This window comes from Phyllostomus discolor, chromosome 2 (assembly GCF_004126475.2).
Source record: "Phyllostomus discolor isolate MPI-MPIP mPhyDis1 chromosome 2, mPhyDis1.pri.v3, whole genome shotgun sequence".
NCBI classification, from domain to species: Eukaryota; Metazoa; Chordata; class Mammalia; order Chiroptera; family Phyllostomidae; genus Phyllostomus; species Phyllostomus discolor.
The window spans coordinates 10,804,755-10,824,989 of NC_040904.2; the positions used below are offsets into that span (position 1 = coordinate 10,804,755).

General features: G+C 45.7%; 1 protein-coding gene and 1 pseudogene across 6 annotated transcripts in view; one reads left to right on the forward strand and one right to left on the reverse strand.

Annotated features, from left to right (window-relative positions):
* The first annotated feature begins 2,571 nt into the window (after positions 1-2,571).
* The window catches only part of PCNT (pericentrin), a 104,075-nt gene continuing 86,411 nt past the window's right edge, over positions 2,572-20,235 (forward strand). For 2 of the 6 annotated variants that reach the window (XM_036017531.1, XM_036017534.1), the window contains exons 1-5: positions 2,573-2,876; positions 5,790-5,993; positions 17,657-17,752; positions 18,840-18,962; positions 19,366-19,621. In XM_036017531.1, coding sequence (XP_035873424.1) covers positions 2,820-2,876; positions 5,790-5,993; positions 17,657-17,752; positions 18,840-18,962; positions 19,366-19,621 — 736 coding nt within the window. In that variant the 5' untranslated portion in view covers positions 2,573-2,819. Of the gene's footprint in view, positions 2,877-5,789; positions 5,994-17,656; positions 17,753-18,839; positions 18,963-19,365; positions 19,622-20,235 lie in introns of all 6 variants that reach the window. The other 4 variants (XM_036017533.1, XM_036017532.1, XM_036017535.1 and 1 more) reach the window with 4 other exon arrangements.
* On the reverse strand, positions 7,959-8,091 carry LOC114491284 (annotated as a pseudogene).

Genomic DNA, 20,235 nt, shown 5'->3' on the forward strand with positions numbered 1-20,235 from the left:
CAACACACAAAGTCTGAAAGATTCAGGCATAGATCTGGGTCTTCGGCTGCTCTTGGAAAGTCTGATCCTGTGGTGGTTGGCCATTGTTGTTGCCTGCCTGGCCCCTGGTTTTATGAGCCCACCACCTCACGTTTGCTCAAGCTGCTCATTTCTGTGAGCTAAGACTGGAAACTTCACTCACCACGCAAAGGGCTGTGTTGCCACGCAAGAGCACTAATACTTTCTAGCAGTTGAGTTTCCAGGGCTTCCTAATGAATATCTGTGTAAGTTGTGGTTGCTTAGAATCACATGTTCTCACTGAGGTTGAAAGGTGAGCTGTGTCAGCTAGATGTCACCACGGCACCTTAACAGAACAGAAGTGCATTTTACTGTTGGTCTGCCTCAGAGAAAGGAGCAAACAGGGAGCACACGGCCTTTGCACAAACCCCTTCAAGTCGTGGTACAGGAATGGATAGGACAGAAGGAAACCCAAACACCATGGTATGCTTGCTGCAACATCGCCTGCACAATGTCACCCACCCCAATCCTGTGTTTTATGCCACCTCTCTGGTTGTAGTCCACTTGGAGTACTGTCATTCTCCCCAGCAAAAGTGGCCCAGATCTGTAAGAGGGTATCCTGGGTGTTTACACTTCTCAGCAGGAAATCAAGGCACAGTTGTTCAGTGGTCTCCCATGTCTCTCTGGGATGTGGTGACTCCCACCTGGTCCTTGTCATCTGCCTGTGCCCTGTGATATCCTAATCTTGCAACTGAAATGTGGTGTGTACTATTGACAGACTCTAACCTTGGGGTTTTGCTTTCATTTTCCCTTTAATGGCAAATGGGATGTTAACAATAATGATGAGAAAAGATAAAATAAGACTGAGAACGTGAAGCCCATTTAAGGTAAACAAGATCACCACTTAAGAGTGGCTGCTCCCCTGGGTGCCCACACTGATTAGGAACTCATCCAGGTACAGTTACATTAGAGTAACAAGAAGTGCATGCCAGATGCTTTGGATTGTCAGTTATCAGAGGCTGTCAGCTTCCAATGAGCTTGATTACACTACCAGCATTTGATTGTTAATCAAAGCCGTGGGCTAGGGATAAAAACCTTTCATTGTTTCCTTATCTGGACAAACGGGTTCAAGTGAAGCTAAGGAACAATGATCGCGAGACTTCAGATTGCCAACCAGACTATGAATTATTAACTAAAGTCACATTCCTCTTATTTAAAAAAATTTTTATTACTTTACTTTTAGAGCTGTTTTAAGTTAAACATTCCTTTTTTATAACCATTTGCAATATATATGGAATGACTTATGCAAATATTTCAAAATCTTAATCCTTTTCCATTTTGGGAGACTAATTTTGCTATTCACTGAATCAGTGCTTGCCTTCTAGGAATCTAGAACTGGATACGATTACTGTATCATTTACAGTTCATTCCACACCAAATTTTTTTCAAGACCACAGGCCACTTAGCAAGTCGTCTTATGGAGCCCCTTCCATCCTGGGGTCCCAGACACTGTCCTAACAGCAACAGACATGCATAGAGGAATGGGTTTGCCTTTCCTGAACTCAGGGCTTCAGCGAGCCCCTCTCTGCAGAATTCCCAACCAGCATGTGTCCCTCCTAACACTCTAATCCAGGGGACTGCTTTATGGCAGGTGCTGGAGTAGTCCCATGACTATGGGACCCTCTGGTCAAATGCTACGCCGCACCACGCAGAAACTGCAAGCTGGAGGTAGATACATTAACTCAGAGACCTCAATCTGGCACTGTCTCTCCAGTAGGAAGAATACACGCATGGGTCCAGCAGTGGTACCAGACCCAGTGGCTTCCTTTCCTTGCAATTCTGGGCTCTGTGGTTGGAGATTCTGACCCAGGTTCCCACCGAACTCATAACTGGCTGCCCTGGTACTTGGGCTCCTCGTGTCCAGGAGCCTGCAGGAAAGGAGACAGAAGTGAAGTGATACACCAGGGGAAGGTTCGGCGTATAGGAAAAGATCCAAAGTGATCTTGCCGGCTCTCTGGACTATGAAATGATTGGAGAGCATTCCCGCGGCGAAGGGCTGTGACTGGGGCTCAGCCCCGAGGAACGAGAGAGGGGATCTGGGACTGACAGCGGGAGTGAGACGTAGGATGCCCACTGCAGCCCTGAGGCAAATCACTGTTTCCCAGGCAAAGGGGCGCAACTCCAGGAGCTGCTTCCTGGGCGCTCGCGGAGTAGATGCCCGTGGGAACGAGGAGTGGGAGGCCTGGAAGCTCTTTCTTGAAGAAGGTGGGGTAGGCTTTGCATGCGCCCTGGTTCCTTTGGGGTCAGTCTCCCCTCCCCAGGGGGCCACGTCTAACAACCGAGTAACGAATCGGAATAAAGCTGAGGCCAACCCTTACTCCAGAGGACTTAACGTCGGTGGGGGCCTGCTCTGGATATTGTGGAACAGGAACGCTCGAAAGCCGCATCCCGGAGCAGTACCGCAGCCCTAGCGCCTGCACCAACAGGGCGGTGCCTCGGCCCTTCAAAATTGACCAACCACAACGAGCTCTGAGGCCACCGGGTTTCGCTTATTGGTGTGTCATCGCGCCAATCGGAAAACGGCAAGCAGCAGGGGCGGAGTTCTGTGCCCACCAAGGCCTTAGAAGCGCGCGTACGCTAAGGCAGGAACGTGACCCCTGATTGGCGGCGGAGCTGGCAGGGCGCGGGGCGGGCTTAAGTCTGCGTGACAGTTGTCGCGGGGGAGGGCGCGCCAGGGAGAGGGGGAGTGTAAATAGAGCGAAGGCGGCGCCGCGTCGGACCTCGTCACCTCCCGGGTGGACCTCGAGGAGGCCTAGAAGGAAATGGAAGACGATGAGCAAGAGCAGCGGCGCAGAAAGGTGGAGGCCGGGAGAGCGAAGGTAAACGGTAGCGCCGACTCCTGTTGCTGCCCCGGTGTGAACTCTTAAGAGCCGGCTCCAGTCCCCGCCACCACCCCCTGCCAGGAGCGGTCGAGGTCAGGCCGATGCTGCCGCCGCTGCACTTGCTCTTTCCGTCAACTCGGCTGGATGTCCCCTCCTGGCCGCCGCCATCTTGAATCCGCCGCCCTCTGCCCGAACCCGCCCCCGCCGCGGTCGCCGCCAATCAGCGGCGGAGGACGCGCCTCGCTTTGCCTGGCGGCCGGGCGCGGGGCACGCCGGGGCTGAGGGGCTGCTCCTGCGCGGGAGGAACGGGGGCGTGTCGGCTGTGGTTGAATCGGGAGGGGAGGTGCGGCTGGGCGGAGAGGTCTCTGCTAGGACCCCGCCCTCTCATGTTTCCTAGGAGGCTGGCGTGGCGCCCTTTCTAGGAGTCGCTGTGAAATCTTGGCCAGGCTAGGAGGCGCCTTAACGGACAACAGTAGCTTAGGAACGCTCCGTGTCCCTGACCGCCCACCCACATCTGGGCCCCAGTAGAAAGTGAAAGGGCAGGCGGGTAGTGAAATGAAGGGTGTCAACCACTTCGCGCGTCCTTGTTCTCCTGGACAGCCAGCGTGCGGCACTCCTGCCCCTGCTGCCGCTCCACCTCGTCAGAGCCCAGGCTTCCTGAGGGACTTCAAGGAGCTGTGACTTCCTTGCAGTCCTTGGCGAAACAGGCTTCTTCCATCCGTTGAAAACTACGTACAGATTTTCATTTTACTTGGAATTCTGCAGTATTTTTAATATATAAAGGTCTCCCAGTGGTGTTTCAGGAGACTTGTTTACATTGCGGAATACCCCTCGCTGACCTACTGTTTAAGATCCTGGGGTTCAGAAGCCCCTGTTCTTGCTTCCTTGTTGTTTGGGACCCAGGTGGACGGTCTTAAGCAGGTGAGGGTGGAGGAGTTACTTAGAGCCCTCGCCCAATGCTGGGTTCCTAGGGAAACCACAGACTCCTTGGCCAAGCTTGGCGGTTCGGGGGAGTGCTACATCCTAGGTAGTGGATGATGCCCCAGTGAACTCAGTGGTACTGGAGCCATGTGTCCCAAGCCATGCTTTAAAAAAAAAAAAAGATTTTATTTATTTTTAGAGAGGGGAAGGGAGGGAGAAAAGGAGGCTCATCAATGTGTGGGTGCCTCGCACGCGCCCCCTACTGGGGACCTGCCCCAAAACCCATGCCTTGTCCTAACTGGGAATCGAACATGTGACTCTTTGGTTCACGGTCTGGCCCTCAGTCCACTGAGCCACACCGGCCAGGGCTTGAGGCATGCTTTTATCACGTCCCTTCTGCTGAGGTTTTCTCAGAAACACTGTTCTGGTACTCAGTGTTTTGGGGGCACATGGACATGTTGGCTGTGACTCCCATCCTACCCCATTCTGGCTGTGGGAAGCAACCTGCTCTGTCAGGAATGAATGAATAAGAGTCCATACAGTGCCAGCTAGTAGTAAGGAGAGTTGCATGAAGTTGCTTTGTTTGAAGTCAGACATGGTTTGACTGTGAGGATTTTGTATAGGTTAGCTAGTAGGAGGTATTCAGTGCTAGTTCCTTTCCCTTTAAGAAAGTATAGGACCACTGCATTAAAGAAACCATTCAGAACACAGTGACTGGTGTGAGGCAGTGACAGGGACAGCAGTGTCTAATGGCAGGGTGACAGGCAGAGGATAGAGTGGCCTCATTCAGGCTTCCTGTGAAGGTGAAACTTACGACTTGGAATTGATTAGGGAGGCTGGGGCTTGTTTTTTGCTCCCTTTGCTTGTGCCTGGCACACAGGGGAGATGAAAGTGAGCCTGAGCTTAACACTGTGTTCCGGAGCTTGTCATGGTTTGTAAACATGAGTAAGGGTGCTTGAGCGCACGCTGAGGCTGGTGACTAACCTCATCTGGAGAAGAAACAGGACGCCTCCTGTTGGGCAACCACAGACCAGAAACAAGATCTGTGATGCAGGAAAGGAACTCATAGATGGTTAGATTTCATGGAGTGTGGCATAAAACAAATGAATTAAAATAAAATAAATAAATGAGGCTAGTTTCGAAGGCACCATCTGCCCTTGACAATTTTTTTCACATAAATGGCTTGTGTAATGTCTTGTGTTCATAAAATTGTGCACATTTTGTTAAATGCATTTGCTTTTATGACCACAGTTGTCATTTGAATGAACAGACATTTTCCTGTGACAAGCTGATGTTAGATTTCATGCCGTGTGAATAAGGTGTTAGTGGCAGAGGGAGCAAAGTCCGAAACCCCCAGATTTGAGGGACAGAATGAGCTAGGTCGTGCCTTGTGATGGGCAGCATTCTGTGGAGTCCCTGGTGCTTTGGTGAGCTGTGTCATGAAAACTAGAACATCTGATTCCATAAAGGAGGATGTTAGATTGACCTGGCTTAATTAATTTTTTGCTATTTCTGTACCTTGTCTCAGAATCTATGGCTGGGAAGTTTTGGCTAGGTTATATATTCCCTTGATCGGGGGGGAAACTGGGGGCAAAGGGAGAGATTTAGCTTTTATATGGTTTTAAACCTTAAACATGCCTTAATTAAGATATCAGCCTTTTAAATAGATGCACTTTGTAAAATAATATTTTTCTGTAAATTTCCAGTGGCTACAAAAGCTACTCTGCCACTCGGTCGTCTTGCTTGCTTTTGTCTGTATACAGGCATAATTAACAGTCCTCCAGCTAGGCTCTTGGCATCATAGGTATTAATGAAGGCAGTGTGGAGGGGACAGGGATCTGTTGATTGATGTGAGTCTGGCCAGGTGTGGCTGAGTGGACAGAGCCAGCCCCAGAACCTCATGTTTCCCACGAGCCTGCTGACTTTGTGGTTCTGTTATATTTTTCTCACCTACCTTTGCCTTTACTACTTCTCTGCATTTTTGCGCAGCTTGCTCACTTCCGACAGAGAAAAACAAAAGGTGACTATACGCATTCGAAGAAAAAGACGGCGAAGAGGAAGGGCCCGGCTGTCGATGCGCCTGTCCAGGAGGAGAGTCCGGTAGCCACCGAGGACAGTGGGTTCCTGGGAGGAGGGAGCGTCTGCAAAACCACATCGTGTAGTGACACCCCTGGTGGGGCAGCAGCGGCTCAGGTAAGTTTGCTCGGCATCGTGCCTTTACATTTCGCTCACCTTCTGGTTATTGTGAGCGTGATTTACAAAAGGTGGTGTTTGATCTGTTTTTGCCTCTCAAAAGTTGGGAAAGAGGGTTTTAGTTTAGTTTACAAAAGGGGAGTATGTATTAGTGGTTTTATTCCTAATATGTGTTTTATCTTTGTATGATGTTGAGAAATTTCGGATTGACTATCTGAAGGCATTGTCAGTATTGGTGCTTGCTTTGGTGATGGAAGTTTTATAAGTATGAGTTCATTGGGTGTGGCTGTGTGCATCATCCCCTATAACAGGTATTTCTTTGAACACTTACACCGTCATACTCCTTCACCTATCTCAAATCCACCCACTTGTTATTCTTTGTCCGTTCCCTTCTTTCTGAACGTGGGATGAGGAGGGAAGGGGATGAAGATGTGGCAATGTGAACTTGGAGGAGGAGGTACCACTTCCTGCTGCTCACCCTGAGAGCTGCAGGGGGCAGGTATAGCTTGTGAGTGGACTTGGGCATTGAGAGTGTTGAGGGTGCCGACCCTGCATGGCCTCCCTGAGGTCTCCTGATCAGCCATGGGTGGGCTTCCCTTAGGGCTTCTTCCTGTGTGGTTGATATGTGAGGGTCCTTGAATTATGAGTATCCCTACTGTGTGCAGTGGGGCAGGTGCAGGTTTAGGTGTTTACTAGGAAGAGCGGGAAAGCTGGCAGCTGAGGGCGGAATTTGACTCAAATATCATGTTGTGTCTGGTCTGCCTTAATCAAAACAGAGAGATACCGGCGTGTAAAGTTGATGATATACTATCTTCAAATCTGGAATTTTGCTTCTTTTAAGAAATTGGAAGACCTAGCCACCATGTCCTCATGTTGCTTAGGGAACGGCTAACCAGAACTGTGGTGGCTGTGCCTGTGGACCAGCTTCTGCCCAGTTCATTCTCCCTCCATTCCCTGTCCTCTTGCAGGTCTGAGGTCAGATGTCAGTTGTCCTCTTGCTGTTTCTCTAGGGGTAGAGTAGCAGTTCTCAGCGGCCATGTATTGGTCACAGCTGAGAATATGAAAGCTGTATTGAAAGAGCTACACATTTACTTCTAGTAGCTTTTCTATGTATGTTCCTGCCTAGGCTCTTTGAAGAGGAAAGTCCATAGTATATGATTAACATTTATTAATTTTTTGCTTTTACTTTCAAATCAGAGAATTCTTTTAATTTTAATTTTTAGCTTTTCATTTTGAAATAATGTCAGACTTAAAAAATTTTGCAAAACATAGCAGTTCTGTCCTGGCTGGTGTGGCTTAGTGGATTGAGCACAGGCCTGCGAGCCAAAGCATCGCGGGTTTGATTCCCAATCAGGGCACATGCCTGGGTTGCAGGCCATATCCCCAGTATGGGGTGTGCTAGAGGCAACCATACATTGATGTTTCACTCCCTCTCTTTCTCCCTGCCCCATCTCTCTAAAATTAAATAAATAAAATCTTTAATAATAAAATAAATAAAATAAATTTAAAAAACATAGTACTTAGATATTCCTCACGTAGCTTTGTGAAATGTTAACATCCTGTGTAATCATAGTATAATTATCACAGTCAGTTTCAGTTGACATTGAAGCAATAAATAGAGCTGCTTCAGATTTTTCCCACTGTCCCCTTAATGCCCTTTGTCTGGCTTAGGACTCTTCTGCATTGATTATCAATGCTATGTCACTACTTGCGACAGTTTATCAGTCTTCCCTTGTCTTTTATAAGCATGACACTTCTGAAGAGTACTAGCTAATTATTTTGTACAATACCTGTCGGTTGAGTTTGTTTGATGTTTCCTTCTCATTCAAATCAGGTCGTGTGTTTTGGCAAGAGCACTGTGGAAATGAAGAGGCAAGTGGTATTGATAACTTGATAGATCTCCCTGCTAGTGATGCTAACTTTGGTCACCTAGTTATACGTGGCCTGCCAGACTTTTCTTCACAGAAAAGTTACTTTCTGTCTGTGTAGTTCAGGAGTATATTGTGCGGAGACTCTGCACATACCCTGTTTCTCATCATGCTTTCTGATAAGAACAGATGCTACACTTGATCTTAGCCAGAAGGCCGAGAGCGGTCATCGTACTTTCTCTCATTAGGTTTAGCTTCCATTGGTGATTCTGGCCCACAGCAGTTAGTGTGGCAGAGTCGGCCAAATGATGACTCCCTTTCCATCATTCTGTCTGTATATGTTCATTAGCCTTCTACTCCAAAGCAGAACTGTTGCTTCTCTCCCAGTTTATTTATTTATTCAATTATTTATCTTGGTATGGACTCATGGGTATTTATTTTATTATTGGGGTATTTGAATCCACCATGTCAGCCATATTAATGTTTATTTTGTTGCGGGAATATGTAGATTTGACAATTGGGAGAAGCTTCAAATTGTATTCTGTGTCCTTTCAGCACATCTTCATCATTTCTGGTACTTGACTTCCTTACTTTCTGACACCAGGATTCTCCAGGCTTCCTTTGTCCTTTCCCTGCGGTAGCCCTACATTCAGCCGTTTCTTCAAGGACCCCTCGTTCCTCTTAGTGGAGAATGATATTTAGAACCAAGATCTGGGTGGAGGTTGTGCTTATTGCTAGTGGGATGTCATTGCCTCTAGGTTGTTTCAACATACAGATAGGAATTAAATGTGTGTATGTACACATATCTATATCTATTTCTTTGTCTATTTGTATGTATAACCAAAACCATTAATACCTTCAATTCCAGTCCATCACCACATAATTTATCCTAGCTTTTCCCTCCTTGTTTTTAACTGCTTTTCCAATAGTGAGAAACCTGACTTCCTTATTTTCCGTATATTTACTTACTTGCTTAAGCTTAAAATACATACAAATAAGTCTCAGGATTGCTAACTTTTGCCCCTGTGACAAATTTACTAACCAGAGGAGAATATTTGTATGTACTTCTCTTTGTCTTTATCGTGCCAAAGTTTATTATTTTAGTGTTTCAAAGTTAATTTGGGTTAGGTTTTTTTTTTATTCCTTGCTTCTCATTGTAGTTATTTTACTTGTTTTATAGTTTTATTCTGTTTCAGTTCTTCTCACAGCCAGGTTGATTTTATGTAATCATTTTTTGAATAAGTGAAACATTTATTACCAAGGTTCTAAAAATTGGAGTTATATTCAGAGAATGTCATTTCCTTCTCTTCCTTACCACCCCATTTCTAATTCTCCCTTCTTCCCAACCCATTCAAACTCACCCCCTGTAGATAGCAGTATCTTCAGTGTCTGATTTAGCCTTTCTTTTTCTTCCTGCACAAAGGAGTAATTTCACGTTTGTTTTCCCGTATCCCCTCTTTATATGAACAGTAGCGTACTGTAGATAATGCTTTGCATTTGGCTCTTTTCCTGTAACAGCAGACCTTGGAATCACTCGCTAATTCATTTCTTATGGCAGCATGGCCCATCCTTGGAGTGTAGGCACTGAGTTTATTCGAGCTTTGTCTTGTGACTGGGTTTTTGTTTCCAGCAGTTTGTTTTATAAGCTGTGCTGAGGTAAATAGCATTGTTCATGTGTATTTTTATTTCATAGGAGGTATATTCTCAGGGGTAAATTCCTAGAAGTAGTCAAAAGGTGAGTGCATTTGTAGCTTTGCTGGGTATTACTTAGTTTCCTTTATAAAGGATGCATGAATTTCGATTTCTGTCGCAAAGAATGATCTTGCCAGTTTCCCGACAGCCTTGCCTCCACAGTCTCGCCACACTTGGAACCTTTTGGCATTCTGGCCTGCGGTTTCACTTCTGTTGGGTCAGTACCTAAGCATGGTATGTGTGGCTCCTATGGTAGGTGTGTTTAACCTTTTAAAAATCTGACAAAAACTGTTTTCCAAATGGATGTACCGTTTTGCATTTCTATCACCATCAGCAATACAAGTTCTGCAGTAAAAAGGAATGAGCATTCAGGGCATACAGAGACATGGATGAACTTTAAGTTCATCTTGCTTAAGTTGAAAGATGCCGGTGTGGAATGTTACATACTATATGATTCCATTCATAAACACTCTGGGAAAGGTAAAACTATAGATATAGTAAGTGGAACAGCGTTTGCCAGAGTTGAGTGGAGGGTTGAATAGGTGAAGCATGGGATTTTGGGAGGCAGTGAAAGTATTCTGTATAATAATGTAAATTTAAAAAATCAAATTAAATATCTTAAGCAAATTTAAAAAGATCATTTAGGAGATTGGGAGATTCCAGGATAGAATACAGACTGTAACAAAAGACCCTGACTGTATTGCAGATGTATGAAACACCCACACTGAAGGGGCTAAGGACAAAGGTGCTGACTGAAGTCACTTTAAATGAGTGGGGTTTGTGGGACTGAAGGCAAAGGGAGCTGTACAGATAGACCTTCTGTGCTTCTCTTTATTGCACTTGACAGACATTGCATTTTTTACAATTTGAAGGCAAGACTTCAAAAAGATCAATGCCCTGGTGTCTTCTGCCAGCAAGTTCACTGTTCACTCGCCAACATCTTGTTTGTTTCAAGGGAAACGTCATGTTTAATGTAAAGTTCCAAGCCTCAGCTCCCTTGTAAATCAGAGCTTCATTTCGATGTGTCTGAGCTGATGCCCTTCCTGCTGGCTGGGGAGCGATTTTCTTGCCTGTTTTCATGACTGTGGTGAGGTGAGGGTGCCTCTCAGCTGGGATGGGTGGGCTCAAAAAAGAAAGACTTTACGTGAGCAAAGAGACAAGACCCCCTGCAGCACCACTGGCTGCAGGTCCTTCTGTCCAGGCCATCGTCCGGTGTGCTGAGACAGTTCGGTCAGGGAGGGCTGGGCTGTGGTGCTCCTGCATTCCCCTTCTAGTAGAGACACGATTGCTGAGATGCGCTCTTCCCAAGTTGGAGAAGGCCAGTCACGTCTGAGTTACCTAAAGCATCTGAGGGGCTGGGAGAGCTGTGGTACGGAGTTCCTTCCTTCGGGGTTTTGGAGTCAGTTAGACTTCCAGTACATCTACCTTTCTCGTTATGCTCAGCTCAGTCTATTACTGAAATGAAGTTGCATTTTATGTCCATCAGTGGACAGGGGTATGGGTTAGAAGGATACTGGATTGTTTATTCATGTGAGCAGTGATTGGTCAGATCCCACAGCATGGCAGTGGCACTTCAGAATGCTAACTGTCTTTAAAAGGAAATTCTGTAAGAGATCCACGTGATATTTTGCACAAAGATGCGTGTTATTTTAGTTCTTTTTGTGTGTCTTGTACTTTTAGGATGCCTGGCAGCGACATGTGTGATAAGGTGTTAGGTTTTTGTTTCATTTTGTTTTTTACAATGAAGAGAAATGAAAGCAATTACATTTTTACTTAGAATCAACATGACTAATATTTATTTATTTTTTCAACTTGTGTCAGATGTGGTCGTTCCTGCGCAGGCCTTCCACTTAGTCTTTTCAGCACTGCCGTGAGGTAGGGACCTGGATTAGCTCCGTGCCGGGCGCACCCATGCCTGGTGGGCCGCGGCGCTCACTGCTGCCCTGGGGCTTTGGGCACCCTGGCCTCTGCCTGAGCTCTGTGTGCCTTACTTCTGACTTCAGTCTTCATTCTTCTCACTCAGTTGCACGTGATCTTTAAGGAAATTGTGTTGTTTGCGTTAATTTTTGTGATAGGAATTAGAGTCGGTGATACCTGCGTGGGGCTCTGTGACAGTCCAGCGGACTAGCACCCTTCAGCAGGGAAGACAGTAGCACTGCAGCGCAGCAGGAGGCCTCGCCGCCTGAAGCCCAGGCACACCGGTTAGAGCCGCAGCTCCCGGAGGTACCGCCCGCCCCGCCCCTACTTCCAGCTGTGAGCACAGCTGTGGACAGACGTCTTCACCTCTCCACCCTATTTTTAGGTCTTGGGTTTGGTGTTTAGTAAGAATACTTTTTCACCTTCAGAAAGTTACTTTCGATATGTTTATTTGTGATTGCATATACTTTTTTCCCCTTGCTTTTAGAGAGAGGGGAAGGGAGAGAGAAACATTGATGCAAGAGAGAAGCATTGATTGGTAGCTTCCTGTATGCACACAGACTGGGGATCAAACCCTCAACCTGGGTGTGTGCCCTGGCTGGAATCAAACCTGTAACCTTTTGATTACAGGACAAGCCTCCAACCAACTGAGCCACACTGGCAAGGGCTGATAGCATATTACTTTTTAAAAGTAATGAACTAATGCACATGGAGAAATATATTATATGAGGGATTTTAAGTTACTGTCAGAAAAGCATTCCAAAGATGACACATTCATGGACACTGTTTGATATTGGAAGGGAGTTTCCATTAGGAGAAGGATGGAAACGCATGGGTGAAACCGGTGCTTTGCTGTTTTATCAGCTACGGACTTTCTAAGTTTCTAACTCAGCTGTCTGACGACTACCTTACTTCAGGAAAATGATCTGATGAAAACCATTTTGACTTTTGTTTTCAGGGCCAGAGGGGTACGTAACAGATAGTTAACAACAGGGGTAGGGAAGGAACAGAGCTGTGGCGCTTTTATGTTGTGGTTTTCCCCCTGCAGTAAACATCGGAGTGATCCATTAACAGACTTAAAGGGAGAAGTCATGCAATCATCTCAGTCTGTACAGGCAGCATATGTTTTTGTGAGAGAGCGGCCTGTACTTTTCCTTTCTTGTTAGGTTTTTGTGTTGAGGTTATGCTGGCCTCGTAGGGTGTGCTGAGAGGGGTCCTTTGCTCTGTGTAAGAAACTGAAGCCATTCATTGGGAACTGAAAGTTTTTTTGTGTCTGGGAAGGCTTTTAATTACAGAGTCAGTTTATTTAATAGTTCAGTTGTGTTTTTTCTCAGACAGTCCTTTTATCTAATGTTCCAGTTTTTGTCATTAAGTTATTCATAGGAATATTCTCCTCATAGTGTCTGTGGCCTCAATGTTGACAGCCTTCTTTTCCTTCCTCCCTTCATCCCTACCTTCCTTCCTTCCCTCCCTCCCTCCCTTCCTTTTTTGGTAGAGAATTTTTATGAGTTTATTTGAACCAAACTGATTGTATGCCAGGAAGCAAGATCTCAAATGCTCAGCTTAGGCGTGTGTCCTGACCAGGAATGGAACCTGCGACCTTTAGGTTATAGTGCGATGCTCCAACCAACTGAGCTATGCTAGCCAGGGCTATTTTTCTAACTTCTTGAGCTAGACATATAGATCTCTGATTCCCAGGCTTTAAATAGACACACAGTCAAGCCTATTTATTTTCCTTTAGATATGACTAGCTGCATGCACAATTTTTCAAATTTTTATTCTTTTTGCAGCAGTAATTTAAATTTACATTCTCCATTTACGTGCTTATTAAAATACTCATATGCACAGGTAAAACAAGTAGCTTTTGTAAGATGGAGCCATTATCTTCCTTCTAAGGTTTGAGTTATGAATCAGATTTCTTTATGGAGTGGCTGTTTTATGTTAAAATTACACATATGCCAACAGTGTTGTTAGGGCAGATACTATATTTTATTTTATTTTTTTGTTTTTTTTTCCTTCTTTATTTTTGTTTCCAGTTTACTATAAAAGAATATAACTCAGGAACAACCATATGGAAGATGTGCGTGGGGTAGAGTGTGGGGAAAGGGCAGGAACTTTCTTCCTCTCTCAGAGTCTGCTGCTGTCCCCAAATCTCCACACTTTCACAAACCCTGTAGCACCCCAAATCCTGCTACTCTAGGTGTTCATGAAGGCTTCGTTACACAGGCACAATTGATTAAATCATTGGTTACTGGAGATTTTTCAGCTCCTAGCCCCTCTCTTCTCCCTGGTGGGGGGGAGTGGAGATGGAAGTGGGACTGTATAGTCCAACCCTCTAATATTTTATTTTTGATTATTTATTATATTTTATGTAATTTATTTTTAATTATGCATATGCTGTTGGTGCTCTAAGAGCAGATGGTTTACTGACCTCTCTGATCATCCAATTGTACATCATGAGTTCAGTCAGAAAAGGAAAGTTTTTGATACGTGTTAAGTAACTGACAGTTTTTGAGGACTTAATGTGTCCTTAATCTACGTGTAGGTACTAAGATAAGAGTTGTCTTGTGTTTAGAATAATGATCTTCTGAAAAGTAAGCTTCCAGGGAAGCGCTCACTGTTAGGTGCTGGCGGCAGAATGCTGCGTGGCCCCGCACGGGAGCAGGGCCCGTTGCAGGCCCTGCAGGCCCAGCAGCCTTCTCTCGGGGTGGGCCGTGTCTGTGTCAGCAGAGTGGGAGTCCTTGAAGAGTCTTTATGTCGTCACAGTGCTTTGAACATAATTCAAAGTGTCTTTGTCTTATTTTACCCACATCTGAGAATTTTAAGACGTTTACCTTTTATGTGGAGTTGAATGAGCATACTGAATAGCATAAGATAGTATAAATGTGTGTGTAAAATACAGTTCGAACATGTAATAAATTATTTATTTTTTGATTCTCAAGTATACTTTATTTGATATACTTGTTATTTTAATGCACATTAGTTGTTACCTAAATACAGGTAATTTCTATATATATGATTTCTAGCATAAGTTTATTCCTCAGTAACATAATTGGAGTGCTTTTGTATACATATGCAGTTTTGAACCCATTTTAGAAATAGGAAAATAACTGGAGAATAAGCCTCAGGAAAAACAGTCCCTGAAGTGGGAAGTGTCCCATTGGTACTTGGTCGTGGTGCCCGCTGCTGAGGCCGCCCTGGATAGTGGCCCAGGGCAGGGCCGTCTGTGCGGGTGTGCTGTGTCGTGAAGCCTGGTCAGCTGGGCGAAATGGTAGTAATTCTTTAGTTTAATTTAATATGTAAGCTCTTTTTGGTGTTCAACATTTTAAATTTGTAAAAAATGTACTTACTGGTTTTAGAAAGAGGAAGGGGGAGAGAGACAGATAGACAGATAGATGGACAGACAGACATGGATTTTTGTTGTTCCATTTACTCATGTCTTCATTGTGTGTCCTCTGATGGGGATGGAACCCACAACTGTGGCATGCCAGGGCAATGCTCTAACCAGCTGAGCACTCAGCCAGGGCCTGTCCAATAGTTTGGACAAAGACTAAAGAAAGCACAAAGCACTAAAAGAAAATTAGAAATAGTGACAACTTAAAAATGTAACATAACTACATAAAAATCTTGTAGCAAAAATTAATTTGTAAAAGTTACTATATTGTACTTTTGATATGCCCTTTCCGTTAAAGATTCTAAAGTCTTAAGATAAAGAATAAATCATTCACCTGTGCAGAAAACTCAAGCATGCATTACATTAATAAGGCGTGTTTGTAAGCAACTTAGAAGATCAGAGATTTTTCCAGGAAGTTACAAGGGAAGATCGAATTGCAGTTACTTTATGATAAATGCTCAGGACCCAGTGAGCTCTCGATGGAAGTGAAGTGCACGATAATAGAGCATTTTATTTTAATCAGTGCAGTGGTCCTCTCAGTTCTGACAGCTCCGAAACGGCAGGGAGCAGCTTTTGACCTTTCAGTTATGTGTCAGGGACAAAAATGAGAAGAGGCCATTTCTTGTAAAAGAACCGTCCAAAAATTGCAGAGGTGAAGCATTTAGGAAGAAAACCACCGTGACCAAACCTTGGACTGAAGAGTTAACCAGTGCTGAGGAATGCTCGGGAAGTGTGGCTCCAGAACTTTTCCACCGCGTACTGGTCTGGGTTACCAGCAAAACAGTCATCTCCGTTTATCACCTGGGCCCCATGTACCCTCATTACTTCTTTGTCATTTTAAGTTTTACAAATAATTTACAGAAGCAAGGCTGAGCAGTAATGTAAAACAACTTTATTAGAAGTTTTGATACAAATCTTTGAGTTCTAAGTGAATTTTGGCACACAAACATAAGAAACGAAAGACTATTGACACGCACAAAGTAAAATAGGATGGTTGAGTTTCTTGAAACAAATGTCACGAGGTAGAGACCTCCCTGTGTATGACTGCGATGAGACCCACAGGCTCTCTCTGTCCTTAGAGCTGTTGCTTACTTGGTCACGATTTTGAGAAAATTGATCACATATTGTTCTGGGAAGACTTATGAGCTGAGATTTCATTTTTGCTGTGGGTTGCTGTCATTGGTGTCCTCGTGCTGCTCTGTCTGCATTCATCTTTTCATCCATCTAATGGTTTGTGAAAAGTCTTTGCTGTCAACTTCTTCTCCTTGCCATTTTTGGGAAAAAATGAAAAATTCTTAAGAATTTTCATATTGAAACCTGGTTACAAAGCTGATCAATAAGAAAACCAAAGGTAGTGATTCATTTCACTGTCACCTTGTCCTTCTAGGCAGTTCCCTGTTCCTTCTGTTTCCCCATTATCCCAGTTGTTGATATAGTTGGGAGTCACTGAGGAGTATGATAAAGTAATTCCTAGGGGGATGAAATCCTCAGATATAGGAAAACGGTTGCTCAGATCCATCTTATGACTCAGGTACACACAGAAGTCTGTGGACTCAGGAATTGCAAGACAGAGTATGTTTTACTCTATTTTTTTTTTTAAGATTTTATTTATTTGGAGAGAGAGGAAGAGGGAGAGAAACATCAATTGGTTGCCTCTCCCACACCCCCAACCTGGGACCTGGCCCAAAACCCAGGCATGTGCCCTGGCAACCTTTCGGTTGGAAGGCTCGAGCTCACTTCACTGAGCCACAACAGCAAGGGTGTGTTTTTACTTTATTTATTTATTTAGAAAGTAGTTCATCTTTTTTTTTAAGATTTTATTTATATATTTTTAGAGAGGGAAGGGAAGGAGAAAGAGAGAGAGAGAAATATCTATGTGTGGTTGCAGGGGGTTATGGCCTGCAACCCAGGAATGTACCCTGGCTGGGAATCGAACCTGCGACACTTTGGTTCGCAGCCCGCACTCAATCCACTGAGCTATGCCAGCCAGGGTTTTACTTTTTTTTTTTTTTTTAAGTAATTTTTTAAATCGTTCTTTGGACCACCAGTCAGAGAGAGAGTACTGGGAAATATGTGTTGGCCCCCACAAGTAGCTGAAACCTGACACCTGTGGTTGGGCCCTGCAGGCCCAGACTGTTTGTGGTGTTGGGTGGTGCTGTGGTTACCGGCTAGGAAGGAGCAGGTCCTTAAGAGTGGAGTGCCTGTGACTCCGTGTTTCAAATCCAAAGCCTCTTGGGACACTCCTGAGATTTGTTTGTAGACAGAGTCATCTCAGCTCAGTTTGCTCAGCAGATTAAAAACCCCAAATTACTGTGAACTTACAGGTCAGTAAACTATTGGTGGAAAATTTATTGGAAAACTTTAAAGTTTGAGATAATTTACAGTAAGACACTAAAGACACTCTTTCTACAAATTAATAAGGAAAAACTTTTAAGAAGAGCTTGAAGATGAGATATTTGTACTTAAAATGAAGAGCTTGGAAATTAAAATTAAGTGCATTGGCCTAAAAGACTAGAATTTGTTGAGAAACTAAAATTTAGTAACTTCAGTGTCAAGTATACAGTGAAACACTTAAAGGAGCAGAAGTCAATAAAAAGAGGGGCGGCTGCAGCAGTAAGTAAATGAGTTGCATAAAAAGCGTTTAGAGCTTGAGAATGGTTTAGGAGGAGAGTGCTGATTCTGAACATGAACAGGTTGGGTGGAGTTGGTGTGGTGGCAGATGGAGGGGCTGAAACGGCCTGAGGCTGCGGCCTGTTGCTGTAACTGCTCTTCTCTGGTCCTCCCCTTCTTAGCTGGAGAACCCTGATGGAGCAAGCACGGAGGACTTGGAGCAGCTGTGGCAGAAGCCGGATGGCGATGGTTTGGAACAGCCTGGGCTCCTCACAAAGGTATTTGTCTTCAGGTTCTCTTGTTAAGGTGTGTTCCTTGTCAGAGGACTTCTCCCTGTTGTAGAAACCCAAACCAGAGAGAGGACTCAGTTTTTCCAGGACCCCTTGTCTCATAGCGGAAACTGGGGGCACAGAGGCTTGAGGCAGAGCTGCCCCTGCGCACCCTCAGGTCCTTCTTGCTGCCCCTGCATGGGAGGTCTTTCCAGACCTGATGGAGTCCCACTCGGCCCACCTTGTCACCTTTGGCCTTTTCTCCTGGATGTTGAAGAGAGAAGTTTGCCTTTGATGCATGGAAGATAGCTATCCTATTCTAACTTTTCTCCATAGAGTGCTTCTCTCGTCTCACATGGGCAGCTGTGTGCACCTGGTGTCCAGCGTGGACCTGGGAGGCGGTCTTACACTCAGAGCATGTTGGGAAGGCAGACTTGTGATCAGCCTCGATGTCCTAGTTTCTGTCACAGTGACCGAGGGGCATACAGGCTCTGCCACCCAGTTAACAATACCTGCAACCTCTGTTTTTGGGATTTCAGCTTTATACAAAGCCACTCAAATAGGTTGCATATTCTTTCATAGTTATTTTTATTGAGACATACTTCATATAACATAAAATGTGCCATTTTTAAGTATATATTTTCAATAGCTTGTGCATTCATCACAACAAATTCCAGAACATTTTCATTACCCAGAGAGGAAACCTGTCCCTATTATCAGTCCCTCCTCCTCCTCCCCTCCCCAGTCCCTGGTAACCACCTGCTTTCTGTCTGTGGGTTTGCCTGTGCTGGACATTTCCTGCAGACGGACCTTTAAGTGTGTCTGGATTCTTTAACTAAATGTGTTTTGTGGTGCATCAGTGTTGTAGTGTGTCCTACATCACTGCTCTTCGTGGCTGCTGACACCCCGTTGTGTGGGTGCACCACATTTGTTTTTCTGGTCACCCGTCGGTGGGCACTGAGTTGCTTCTACCTATTGGCAGTTGTGAATAGTGCTGCTGGGAGCACTCTTGGACGTGTTTTCATGAAAATGTATGTTTTCTGTTCTCTCTGGCATAGCGTCACTAATTTTTGTGTCTCTTGCTCTCCTTCTGCAGGAGTGTGGGCAGGAATGCACACCTGAAATCGCTGAACTGACGAGCCAGCACGAAGACAAGCTTGGCAGGGAGCGGTGGGCAATGGTGGGGCTGCCAGCAGAGATGCAGCAGCTGCAGACCCAGGTGATCTGGACGCTGTCACTCACGCCAGGACCCAGGGTTTGGGAGAGATTTGTTACAGTGGACAAATGTGCACTGCAGGCTTTCTGTGTCTGCTTTCTTGGTTTGTTTTGTTTTCACATCTTATGTGGGGCCATTGAAAGTGGAGGGACACACGTGGACATCTGGTGGCAGCATTTCAGGCCAGGTGCCAGGGACACACTACACAGCTTTCACTTCCCTATCAGTGGCCAATCACACTCCTCACATGCTGCAGGGCATTGAGGGATAAGTGCTGGTTGGGGCCTTCTTGGGAGCATTGACTCTCTTGGGCAGCTACTATGTCCAGGGCCTTGGGGTCAAGGCCACATGTTAACCTAGCTGCTGCTTCCCCAGTACCACCTCAGCACCACCTCTCTCCTTGCAGCCAGTGCCACCCCTGGAGCTGGAGGCGCTGCGCTTGAGTCTGAGCAACATGCACACAGCACAGCTGGAGCTGACACAGGCCAACCTGCAGAGGGAGAAGGAGACAGCGCTGACAGAGCTACGGGACATGCTTAATGGCCGGCATGCCCAGGAGCTGGCCCTGCTGCAAAGCCGCCAGCGGCTGGAGCTGGAGCTTATTAGGGAGCAGCACGCACAGGAGCAGGAGGAAGTGGCACTGAGGTGCAGCCGGGAGATAGGTATGTGTGTGCGGGCAGGCATGGGCTTAAAGTGACCGTCTGGGACGCGCAGATCCCATTTCTGGTGTTTGGGGAGGCAGGCGGCCCCCTTAGAGGTGCCTCCGAGGTGAGGTGTTCTCACACTGATCTCCCTGCCCACACTGAAGCTGTGTGGCATGTTCCACGTCCAGGCACTTGCCCCGGCCATCGCCAGGCCCTTGTTTACCCCTGACTGGTGGCAGTGCATCCTGCTCTGCCCGCTCTGCGCGTCCTCATGCTGCTCTGCTGTTCCCTTGCCTCTTTCCAGTTCTCCCAATGGGCTTGTGTTAACTTTTGAAATGGTGTCTTGGAGATGATTTGGTCACGTGCTGGAGGTGTCTGCACCTGCATCACTGACGGGATTGTGTCTGTGGCCAGTCTTTGTCCAGCCCAACCCAGATGCTCCTGGACACAGACCCCCACATCCCGCTCAGTGCCCGGTGGGGCCGCTGTGCTCCTCATGGGTGGGTAGCCAAGGAGCCTCTTCATCTTCTGAGTCTCTGGCCTAGACGGAACTTTTTATGTCTAAAATATACTTTCGTGTTTTCATTTCAATGTTTTTGTACAGTTTTTGTTAGTCACTACTTTTTGTAAAC